Source organism: Meriones unguiculatus, chromosome 11 (genome assembly GCF_030254825.1).
Source record: "Meriones unguiculatus strain TT.TT164.6M chromosome 11, Bangor_MerUng_6.1, whole genome shotgun sequence".
In the NCBI taxonomy this organism is placed as follows: Eukaryota; Metazoa; Chordata; class Mammalia; order Rodentia; family Muridae; genus Meriones; species Meriones unguiculatus.
In genome coordinates this window covers 35,864,323-35,876,498 of record NC_083359.1, presented here as the reverse complement: position 1 = coordinate 35,876,498, position 12,176 = coordinate 35,864,323, and the positions used below count along the sequence as shown (strand labels likewise).

Below are 12,176 nucleotides of genomic sequence, written 5' to 3'. Positions count from 1 at the left end.
TCCCTACCATCCCTATGACCCCTTTGGTGGAAAGTGCAAGGAGCATTTATTCATTGTGACTCACTCATACTCTCTGTGCAAAGCTGCAGTCCCTACCCAATAGCACCTCTCCTCTGCCCTACACTGTATTTTTCCAAGTGTTTGTGACGGTCTAGAAACACGACTAAATTTTATCTTTTTGAGGTCCCAACACAGAGGATTCAGGATGCCCTGGATAGACTCAGGACAGGACCTTAGATGTGTACTTTTGTCTGCTTATGTCACATTACCAGGACAGACCTACGGGTCCAGGGCTCAGTATGCGTTGTGGGCTAGCTTTATGCTTTAGACTGCTCCTCTTGGCTTAGCTCCTATGAGGAACACATTATATTACTTCTGTTTCTCAGAAGGGGAAACTGAGGCTCAGAGAGGAGAGAGACTATTTATATGTTGAACATTCTGGGGACTTTGTTTAAATCGTTTCATTTAATTCCCTGTAGCTTTTCAATATCACTACATATTCATTGTTAGCTTATTATCAGCTAAGTCTTTTCATTCCCATTTCATCTCGAGACACAGGATCAGAAATATCCCGGAGGTGAGAAGTGGAGAGCAGAGACAAACCCCAGAACCTGCCTGATGGCCAGGTGCTTTGCAGTCACCCAAGCATCTCTGCTGAGTCCTCTCTCCTGCATCTGTGGTTGTGTCCGTCTCCACAAGTTGGAGACCAGATTCCTCTAGTCAAGCCTTTGTACTCTGTTTGAATTTGAGGGATAGCCAGTCTGAGGTGGCAGGAAGGGAGGTCTCTAATAGCTCTGGGAGTCCACTTCCCATGTCCTCTCCTGCCCCTCACCCCTGTTATCCACCTAGCATTTCTGCCTTTGTTTTCCTTTTCTGAACATCTGAGACAGCCTTTACTTCAGTTGATGTTTCTAAGACCCAGGGCATTCTAACTGTGAAGAGAGACTTTTAGTCTATATTTGCAAACTGGGGTCCTGGAAGAGAACAGGTATCTCACAGGAAGATGAAACTTAGATTTAGTGTTGAAAAGGACAGCATCCTTAATTCATTATTCATTCATCCACTTACCAAATAATTTCTAAGTCTCTAGTAGATGTCATCTAGACATTATTAAACAAGAGCAGTAGCCAGCAGACCCAGATGTGGTGTTGGAGCTCTGAATGAAGATAAATGGGGTTACAAGACTAGAGAGAGAAAAACAGGTCATGGGAGCACTGTATTAGGCAGGGTAGCCATAGAAGGCGGGGTGGCAGCTTGGTGGCCGTGAACAAGAAGAAAAAGACGGGAACTTTGTGGTTAGAGATAGCCAGGCTTAAATGCCAGCTCAGCAGACCCTGAGCAGTCGCTTCTGTCATCCCAAGTTCAGAAGGTGCAGGAGTAGACGGATCATGGGAACCTCAGCCTCCCAGTCTGTGACGGTCAAGGGGAATGTCTGCAGGGAACAGCCCTGTTCTAGTGTCCTCCCCACATGGAGGCAAAGCCGGGGGGGGGGAGGGGGACTAAGCTTCCTACTGAATGTCTTTGCTGGGCTGTGAGTTGGGTGAGACCTAGGGAGAGCTTGCCCATGAGTAACCTGGGAACAAGCAGGAGGGCTGCCTGGAAGCCTTTTGTGGTCGATGAGGACGAATGAGCCTGGACTAAATTAGCCACATGAAGCTAATTAGCAGCAGGTCACAGGGCTCGGAAGCTGTTTCATCTGCCTAGCGGTGGGTAGTAGTAAGGGCTGATCCTGGCGTGATGCTTTAATGGAGCTTTCCAGACGGGAGTTCTGCCTTCAGATTTTCAACCCTTCGGAATGCCACCCAGGGAGGTAGCAGGGCGTCTTAGCATTTAGGCCTCAGGGAAGCTCACCGTAGAGCTTCAGCTGGATTCGAAGAATCTTTGAAAATTAAGCTTCACGTACAAGAGGCAGCTTCAAGTCATGCTCTGCATGAAGCTTTTCTGGTGCTCCCTGCCTGCACCTGCACTCCAAGCTCCAAAGCCCTTCTTCATGAAGACCACGCCCTGGAGTTCTGAGGCTGCGGTGGAGACATGTCTTTCCCTTCATTCTGATTTATTTATTTGTGTGCACGCATGTGTGCCAGCGAGGGTACACTTGTGCATGCCTGCATGTCACAATGTGTGTATGAAAGCCAGAGGGTTAACTTTTGGGAGTCAGTTCTCCTTCCACTGTGTGGATCCCAGAGACTAAACTTAATCATGAGGTTTGGCTGAGTGAGACTCTGTGCCTGTCCTGTTCGACTTTTTTTTTTTTAATGTGACACTGAGGTGGTTACTGTTGCTCACCACCATCAGCTTCTGGTGTCTTCTCTTCCACGTACTTCTTGTCCCTGTGACTGGCACTAGCTGGTCAAATGTAATCAGGAGTGATATGTGTCCTTGGTTGCGCAGCTGGCTTATGCCCCGTGAGTCTACCCAAGAACCCCCCTTGTCCCAGGGAGGTCTCAGTTTCTTGGTGCAAGCGGATACCCTGTGTAGCATCCTTGTTACTGAGCAGGCAGAAGGCCAGGTGAGGAGTAAAGAGTGGCCTTGTGGGTGGATGGTACAGCCTCTACAGGAACTTGAGGAGGAGGAGAAACAGACTATAGGAAATAAGATAGGGATAGGGTCAGGTGGGACAGTCTCCAAGTGGGATCCCTAGTAAGGGGAGCAGGGGATTTCTCTGGCATAAACTCAGTGACAGGCTCTCTGATCAACTCCCCCTGGGGGGGGGGTGTAGCCTTGCCAGGCCACAGATGAGGAAAGTGTAACCAGTCCTGATGAGACCTGACAGTCTAGGGTCAAATAGAAGGGGAGGAAGAGCTTACCTATCAGGGGACTAGAGAAGAGGAGTGGGAGGGGGACGGAGAAGGAGAGAGGGTGGGATTGGTAGGATATGAGGGAGGGGGACACAGCAGGATACAAATTGAAAATTGTAATAAATGAAAAAAAATCAAAAGAAAAGGAAAGAAGGTCCAGAGGAGGGCGAGGCAGTCCTACTCCATCTTACTCTGCATCCAGGAGCCATGTTAGAAGTTCTAGCAGCAGCAAACAGCAAAGCAAGCCCAGATTTGGTTTATGTGTGCTTTGAGAAGGCAGCGGAGAGCCATGAATTATAACAGTAATCACCCTGCGAGGTCTGATATCATAGGAGGACTGGGATCTACACTGCCCTTCCCCATTGGCAGGAAGCCATAGAGATGGCTTTTCCAGGCTAGCTCTCTGCTTGAGGGCTTTGCTTGCTCCCCTTCCATTTGCTGGCTCAATGCAGTAGAGGGCCCTTGATGAATCACACAGGTCTGAGGCCTTCCACTAGGTCCCAGTTCTCTGCAAGTTAGGGCAACGGAAAGAACATCCATTTCCTCTTCTCGGTTAATAAAAGCTACAATCTGAGATATTTGAGGTTTCAGCTAGAACACCAAAGGGCTTGCTAATTCCTGTTTAGAATGCCAAAGCCTGATTCAGGTTTGACTGGGGACCTGACTGCATGGCCTGAGAATATTATAAGGCTGGAAAAAAATCTCCCCAGACTTAAATTTTTTTTTCCAGGAAATCAGCAACTTCCTCCTTTATTTTCACTTTAGTTGTCTCATGACCCTGCAGGGGGAAACAGGCCTTGATGGTTGTAATTAAAAGGGAAAGACTAAGCATGAGAAAAAGACGTTTTTTTGTTTTGTTTTGTTTTGTTTTGTTTTGTTTTTTAATTGAAGCAAACTAGAAGGAACTACGAAGCAAGAAAGCCAAGTTCAGAGGCACTGACAGCACTTTACAAATGTCATGGGATAGGTAACGTGTCTCTTTCCACATCTATCACATCGTATCCTGTCATATGACATCACAAGTCACTCTATTCCTTCACACTAAGATGTCATACAGGCACGTTGTAGGTGAGGTTATCTCTGAGGGCTGGGGTGGCAGTCACCTTCTTCCTTGCTCAGGTGTGTTTTCTAATCCTTTGGGCCATGACTTTGGATTTCCAATATGAAGAAACCCGTAAGAGCCTTTACTCAGGAACGTCAAAGGCAAATGTGGAAAGTTCCTCAACTCCCGAAACCCTGGAGGGAAAGCGTCAAGCTCCAGGCTTGGAGTACCTCTCTGCGACGCAGGCTGGGAAGCCAGGCAGGTAAGGGCAGGGCCTCTGGCTTAGAGATCCTCTCTGACAAAGCTTAGGTCACCCGTTTCCTTTATCAGCCTGTGCTTCAGCATCTGGGAAAGGCTATGACTACTCTAGACTTTGCCAGACTCTTGTGATAACTTGAATGAAATAATAAGTGAAGGTGCCATCAGCATAGGGCGTTTGGTTAGTGAGTGTTACCCAGCTAATACTTCTCTGCCATGAGAACTCAGCCTGGCTAAGAGCAGTGGACCAGGCAGGGAACTGATTCAGAGGAGGACTTCCCGGGATAATGGGGATCACAGTTAGAGTACTGATGGCCTTCTCATCACTACAGCAACTAATATTTCAGTAGTGTGTGTCTCATGCGTTATCTCTTGTCACCATCCTAAAACCCCGTGAGCCACATGCTACCACTCATTACAAAGGAAGAACCTGAGACATAAGAGTACAGGGTAATGGCTCAGAGGTTAACAACACTGGCTGTTCTCCCAAAGGTCCTGAGTTCAATTCCCAGCAACCACATGGTGCCTCATAACCATCTGAGATCTGGTGGCCTTTTCTGATACACAGGCACACAGGCAGGCAGAATGCTGTATAAATAATAAATAAATAAATGTAAAAGAAGAGGAAGAAGAGGAATAATAATAATAATAATAATAATAATAATAATAATACAGATGATTTGCCCAAGGCCACACAGCAATTAGTAGAGCTGGATGCAAATCCAAGCCAGCTTGATGTCAAAGTCCACATTTTTTTGGTTGTTGTTTAAATTAAGTTATTTTTATTTCATATGCATTGGTGTTTTGCTTGCAGATATGTCAGTGTGAGGGTGTCGATCCTCTGGAGCAAGAGTTACAGACAGTTGTGAGCTGCCATGTGGGTTCTGGAAATTGAACCCATATCCTTTCGAAGAGCAGCCAGTACTCTTAGTCCCTGAGCCATCTCTCCAGCCCCCCCCATCAAAGTCCACATTCTTAACTGCTGCAATCACTGAACAAGTTTCATAACCGTATACAATGGTTTAAATTCAAACATTATCACTAGATCCATGGCCTTGTGGTAGTTACTGCCTCCCTCCCCAAACCTCAGTTTACTCATGAAGACTCTGTTTGTGATGTCATCTGTGAATCATAGTCCTCACAAGGATGAAACACGGAAAGATGGGACAACCCAAGAAATGGCAATGTCTGTTCACAATGCAATTGTCCTCCATGTCCTGGCTGGTCCTTGAGAGGTCATTCTTACAGTACCTGGGATTTTTGAGGCATTGACTCCAAGCCACACTGCTGAAAAAGCATTTTTTTTTTTTTGGCTCTGGCTGTGTGGATAGATTTTTAATATTTAATTAGGGAGACCTTCTGCTTGGAGAGAGGGCAGGACTTGTTATTAAATCCTGCTGCTTGGTCTTTCTCACTTGCCCGTGGGATTATTCATTCATTTCCAGTCACACAATTTAATATTGCAACAGCTAATGGGGAGATGTTGGTAATTTGTAAAAGCTGGTTGGTCCTGAGGCTGTGGGAGAAGTTCTTTGCCTAGGCCTGCTGTGTGAGCTGAAGCAGAGTCTCTGGGGACCGGGGCTCCCAAGAGCTACGTGTTCACTCTCTAATTGCACTCACATAATGCCTTCTGAGTGCCAAGTGCCCTTTCAGGGGCCATGAGGATTAGAACAATGGTCATGGTACCATTGCAACCCCGAGACTGGGATTCCCACCTGCATCAGAACATTAGGCTCTACCATCAGACCTACAGACATTTGACATTTTTTCTAACTGCAACATTGGGAATTAACCTTCTTGAGATTCAATTCCAAGGACCTGGCATCTCTCCCTAAGACTTCTGTGGTGGACCAGCCTCCATTCCGTAGGTTGGACCCTGCCAACAGATGGGCTTGCTGTGTGAACACGTAGAGGGATCTTTTGGAGACAACAAAGAGTAGGTAACTGTGGAGTATCTAGTAAGTGCCAGGCATTGGTGAGCTAAGCCAGGTGGGGTCTTGTCCCCAGAGACTATGACGTGGTGCATGAGGGAGAGAATCACAGGTGTGAAGAGTCACAGCAATGGGAAAACCACAAGAGGGTACACTGCCACTGAGGAGGAAGTGGCCAGGCTCAGGGCAAGTGTTGGCATTTAGGGGATGCATCTCCAAGGAAGTGATGGTGGGGGTGAAATTCAAAGAAACGGGGCTTAGTAGATGAGGGGTGTGTGTGTGTGCGTGTGCGTGCTAGTGCGTGTATGACAGTGGCAGGAGGATTCTGTGTGTGGAGAGAGGATAAGAAAGACTTTCAGGAGCCTCCTGTGCAGATGTGTTGGGGCAGAAGGAAATAAGATGAATTCAAGGAGCATATATCTGACCATATCTTCACTTGAAAGCCTTCTCTGGCTCCCATTGCCTGAGGGGAAAGGCTATGCTTTTGGGATGCGACATTCAGGCTCCTTTATGATCTGCTTCTCTCTCTCCTATTCACCTTTCTCCTCTTCTCCCTCTCCTTCTCTGGGCTTACTGCTTCTGCAGTTTGACTCCCTGACTGACCTTTGCACATTTTGACACTCTGATTGACACTCGCACACTTTGACTCCATGGTTGACCCTCACACCCTTCCACTTGCTGACTGACCCTTGGCGCACATTCACACATGCTCTTGCCTCCCTCTGGCGCTTGTTGGCCTCCCCCGTCACGTCACCGGGTTGTTTCCAGGTCTCTCCTTACATCCCATTGTATCCCACACCTCCACGGCCGCACTGACGGAGGCCATGTTTGAGCAGTGCTTTCTCTAGTCTTGCAATGCTGCAGTGTGTGCACAGGCCCGTGTGGGAAGCTCTTCAAAGGCTCTTCGTGGCTCTGAGTGTGAAGGGGAAGGGAAACAAGTTTCAAAGAAATCTCTCAGTGGAAAGTGCTATGTCGAATGCATTTCATTCCCTATATTCACCAAATTTACAAGGACTGTTTTGTGATTCCCATGTCCTCTGTCACGAAAGTGTGGTGATTAGCTGTCAGGCTTATGTACCCCTGCTTCTACCAGCCGAGGGATAAAATGTGGGGTCCACTGGAGTGCTAGAGAAGGGTGAGACTATCACCCCAATTTTTTTCTGTGATGATGGGATGAACTCTGAAGAGTATAAAGAGCTTGAAGTTTCCCTAAGCAACATCTGTTCTAGTTCTGTTTTTACCATTTTCCCTTAATGTCTTCCTATAGGTGACACAGTTAGTGTTAGTCAACCTGACATACCCAGGAAGAGGGAACAACAATTATTAAAAAAAGCCTCTATCAGATTGACCTCTGGCATGTCTGGGAGGCATTTTCTTATAATTGCTAACCGATGCAGGAGGGCCCAGCCCATTGTGGGTGGTTCCATCCAGGGCAGGTGGGCCTGGGTTGTGCAAGAAAGGTAGCTGAGCAAGCCAGAGGAAGCAAGCCAGTAAGCAGAGTTCCTCCAGGGTCTCTGCTTTAGTGCCTGCATTGAGCTCCTGCCTTGGCTTCTCTCGATGATGGGTTGTAACTTGTAAACAAAACAAACCCTTTCACAGCATGAAAGGAGCAAAGTAGGGTATAGAATACTAAAAAACGAACCGTCCGTGGTTCATTGAAAAACATGTCTCAGGCTCATTAAAAACACATGAGTTTTTATAGGATGGTCGTATCATTCAAGCTTGCCAGCCAAATGCACTAGCTATTATTAATTTATTCTTAATAGACATCTTTCTTACAGATTAGCACGCTAATTACTCTTGAAAAAGTGTGCAGCCGTGACATGAGACTGCCAATTAAAATGGTCCAGAAGATAAACTGCAGTCTTTGGTTGAGAGCACTTCAGCCTTCTCCCCATCTTCCAACAACAGCATCTGTCATCCTGGACAGCCAGGGCAATTCCCACTTACTCTTCATCTTCCTGAGGAGTCTGAGAATCTGCAGCCAGCCAGGATACTATACAGTGGGCTGGGGTACTTTACAGTAGGTTTGGTGCTCTACAGTGATCTGGGGCTCTTTAGAGTGAGCAGGAGTGCTTTACAGCTGCCTGGGTTGCTTTACAGAGGGCTCAGGTGCTTTCCAGTGGGGTGAGGCTGGGGTGCTTTTCAGTAGGCTGGGTGTGTTTGACTGTAGTTCTTGCAAGGGCAGTTTGCAAAAAGCACAGGGATGAAAGAGCTGAGGTTGGACATCTCACTCCCCCCCGCCCCCCGCCCCGGTAAACCTACATCTCACTTCTTTTTTCCCTCTAGGTCAGTTGTTCTCAACCTGTGGGCTGAGACCCCTTTTCGGGTTGCATATCAGAGATCCTGCATTTAAGATATTTACATTATGATTCATAACAGTAGCAAAATTACAGTTATGAAGGAACAAAGAAATACTTTTACGTTGAGGGTCATCACAACGCAAGGGACTGCATTAAAGGGTTGCAGCGCTGGAAGGTTAGGCGCCGCGGCTCTAGGTCCCTCCTGAGGTTCTCCTGAAGGTTTGTTAAGCCTTCCTGCAAATAGAAAAGTGTCTGCCACAGCGATGTTGCTATGGAAGGGGAGCTTAAGGGGTTTTTCTACATATTTACAAGAGGAAATTTCATTTATATGTCAGTGGAGGCTCATTTGTGTCAGTGTGTGTTTTCAGGATGATCGAGCCTCTCATGGTCAGGTGTTTTGTATCAAGAAAAGTGGAGAAACGAGAAAGCTGGCTGACAAACGCAGGAACTGGAATGATTTGAATCGTATCTCTGTCACATCCTTCCTGTGCGGCTGCGGTGTGGCTTTGCTTGTATAGTGGCATCGCCTCCTCTGTGAAGGATTCTCATTTCTCAGGGCCTTCCAGGGGATGCGATGGACATGAGGAACCAGGAACTTGTTTCCAAAACATGGTACTCAGAGGGTGGGCAGTAGGTTGGGGTGCATTCCCTCACCATCTAGATTACTCATGTGCCAAGAAAGGTAGGGCGTTAGACCATACAAACATTTGTAGTAACTCTGCCTAGATGCCAGTCTGACTCTATCAACAAGATACAATATGTAGGTCGGCCATCCTGTTCCCAAGAATTGTCAACAGTGCAAAAAAAAAAAAAAAAAAAAAAAAAAAACCACAAAAACAAAAACAAAAACAAAACAAAACAAAAAAACCCACTGACCAGAGGGAATGACTGAGCCAGCAGAGGGATCGGTTGGGAAGTTTGGAATCTGGGCCAGCACCTCCAGTTTTGGGGTAGGACTTCCATTTTCTTGGTCCTCACTTTCTTCTGCAACAAAAGCCAGGAGGACACTGGGTTTCTGTTTTACCAGCATTGATCATCTCTCTCTATATTTTTAGTTTATTAATCATCAGTTGTGAATTCTTGAGAATGGTCTCTAAAGTCATTTGAACCTATGCTGTTTTCAATTTATATGAATTTCCTCTCAAGATAGCAAGTTTCATTAAGTGTATTCATTTTGTGGAAGTCAACCTTATTTTAATCAGTCCTAATTTACTTCTCTTAATCACCTAATTTCAGCTTGTTTAGGACTGCACTCCACTCACATGCTTGTTTAACAAGCCCATCAAGGCATCCATTCCTACCCTGTTCAGACGTCAGCAGAGAAGACAGAGGGGCGTTTACTGAAGAGCTGCCTGTAAAAATAAATTAGGTGCTTTTGTGCTTACCAAGCTCCCTCTACTGCCCCAATAATCTTGGGTGGCGATGCGGTCTCCCCAATCACGCCATTCCACAGGCCTGTTCTCAGAAAACCGAAGCGATGCGGAGATTCTCCGGCAAGATTACACTTCCGGTAATTCTGTAGTGGTGGTGTGGCTTACGCAACGTGGTGATGAACTGCTGCAACATTGTGAGGTGCTTCTCTTTCCGCCCTCTCCTTTACCCTTCAGAAAGACGAAGCCATTTTACCTGGAGCATTGAGTCCCCGCTTTTCCAGATCTGGTGGGTGTTTACTCTGACCCCCTTGCTTGTATTTTGAAAAAGGTTTGCAGACTCCAGAGGCCTCTGGAGGTCCCCTCCAGCAGCTGGCTTCGCCCCTGTTGCATGGTAACTGTTGTGGCTTGGTGGCGACCTGTGAGAACAGCAGGCTGTATATTTAATACCAGGCATGTTTATTTGCCTCTGGCCAATGAGCGCACTGCATGCTTAGGGATCTTCACTTAGGTGGTTCTTGGGGAAAATTGAGGGCATGTATATCAAGCAATTTTTGAATTATGGCTCTATTAGCGTCTGTGAATGTCTCCCCAGGGAAGCCAGGAAAGCTCTATTAGTTGAGCAGTTTAAAGCAGGATTGGAGGAAGCAGTGGGGGAATATCCCATAGGGAACAATAATTATAAACAGCAGTTCCATGTAAACAGGTCTTAATGTGTTTTCTATATTGAATTCCTGAGAGCGAGGTCCTGTGGCATTCCAGCGCCCCCTCCAGGGCCTCGCCCCTGCACACTGGCACCTGGGGGCCAGTTTAGGGAGCAGAAGAGGAGACTGGGGGTGGGGGCACTGGCTGAGCCAGTCTGGTTGTGCCCACTGGCTGCCCATGGGCCATGTGATGACAATGGCCACTGGGAGAGTGCTTGAAAGTGGTGGGGGCAAGTCATTCTTCTCTTTGTGTCCTCGTGAAATATTTGTAGACAGCTTTAGGAACAAGTCAATGTCTTATACAGTGTATTTCAACAAAACCTTCCAACATGCTAAAGGTGGACCCTACTACCCCACTCACAGAAGAGAGGGTCACTAGTGAGCAGACGGCAGAGCTCAGTCTAAATCTGTTTCCTTCTTAAGTTCTCATTCTAGGGCTATTTCTGATACTTTCAGATACTTTCTATACTTTTCAAGGTCTTGTGTGGCCAAACATTTTATGAACCATACCTTTTCTGCACAAGAAGTCTGAGGGTCTCACTTTGGGTTTTCAGTATCTCTTTAACTTATTTAGACTATAAAAACCCTGGGAGAAGAAGCATTCCTCATTAGAAGTGGCTTTCTGGCCACTTCTGACTCCTATATTGTGGAGGTTAAGACCTGGGCCCACTGCATAACTCCTAGGATGTACCCACAAAAGCATCCTACCTGATGTTTGTAACCGTAATGGTGATGTAGAGAAATGCTATGCCCCCGGATCACATGACTTCTGACTACCTTGAAAGCAACAATGCCATGCACCTTCTTACATCAATAAAGGAAAACGATGGGATCGTGAAAACTTCAGGATCGTGAAAACTTCAGGGCTGGGCACACCACACATTTCATCCATTGGTTTTCAAACTTGCATAAAGGCAAGGAATTCTTGAATGGAAGGAAATCATGTGTGGGAGCTCAGTATGTACAACAGATGGTTGGCTTAAAGAGGAATATTGGAAAGACGGGGATTTCCTTCCCCAAATCTTACAAGGTGGTCCTGATGATAACCTAGAAAGCACTGATTTACCTCAAGCTGCTAATTTTACCGCTGTAAAGTGATCACAAAGTGTGTGGGGCTGTAATGGCACCAAGGCGAGAGTCTCAGTCTATCTATTAGGGAAAGAACAGAGAGGGTTAGGAAGTCAGGTTTTGGAGGAGGAAAGTCAAAGCCTGGTAGACATGAGCAAGAGGTATGCTTGTGCTGTGGGTGCTGGAGTCTTTAATGGTGAATTTGGGAGCCTTTGTTGTAGGCCATCAAGTGCACCCGAAGAAAAAAGAAGGTTTTGGAGATAAATCATCATGCCGTCTACCCACACACTACTGATTTGTTTATTTACTCATGGAGCATTTACAGGCCACCTACTGTGTGTTGGGTTGTACTCATGACGATTCCTCAGAGACAGCTGCTCCCTCTGACTACAGGGTAAAGTAAGCTTGCAGGCTTCCTTCAAGTGGGACACAGCCATTGATCAGAACCCAGAGTGACGTGTCCATGCCAAAACAGTGCAAAGGCCCCACAGCAAGGTGCTGTACCAGCTCAGGTATAGCTCAGAGGTATTCTGCTTAGGGATCCTAACTCTCATTTCTGCCCTGAGGTGGGGAATAGGTTTTTTTGTTAAACCAATCATTGTACTTCTCTTGAGAAAGGCTGAGCTCTGCAACCCAACTTCTCAGGTTTGGGTCCCAGTTTCCTGCCCTCCTTAATTGTGTGGCTCCAAGCTGTGGCTTCAA

The 12,176-nt window shown here is 46.6% G+C and overlaps 1 protein-coding gene across 5 annotated transcripts in view; it reads right to left on the bottom strand.

Annotated features, from left to right (window-relative positions):
• Window positions 1-12,176, bottom strand: part of Kcnip1 (potassium voltage-gated channel interacting protein 1) — a 357,022-nt gene that overhangs the window by 25,927 nt on the left and 318,919 nt on the right. Inside the window, exon 2 of one of the 5 annotated variants that reach the window (XM_060363871.1) lies at window positions 9,209-9,316. The exons of the other annotated variants lie outside the window; for them this stretch is intronic. Within the exon in view, the coding sequence (XP_060219854.1) occupies window positions 9,209-9,316 (108 nt within the window). The remainder of the gene's footprint in view (window positions 1-9,208; window positions 9,317-12,176) is intronic. 5 annotated transcript variants of the gene reach the window in all.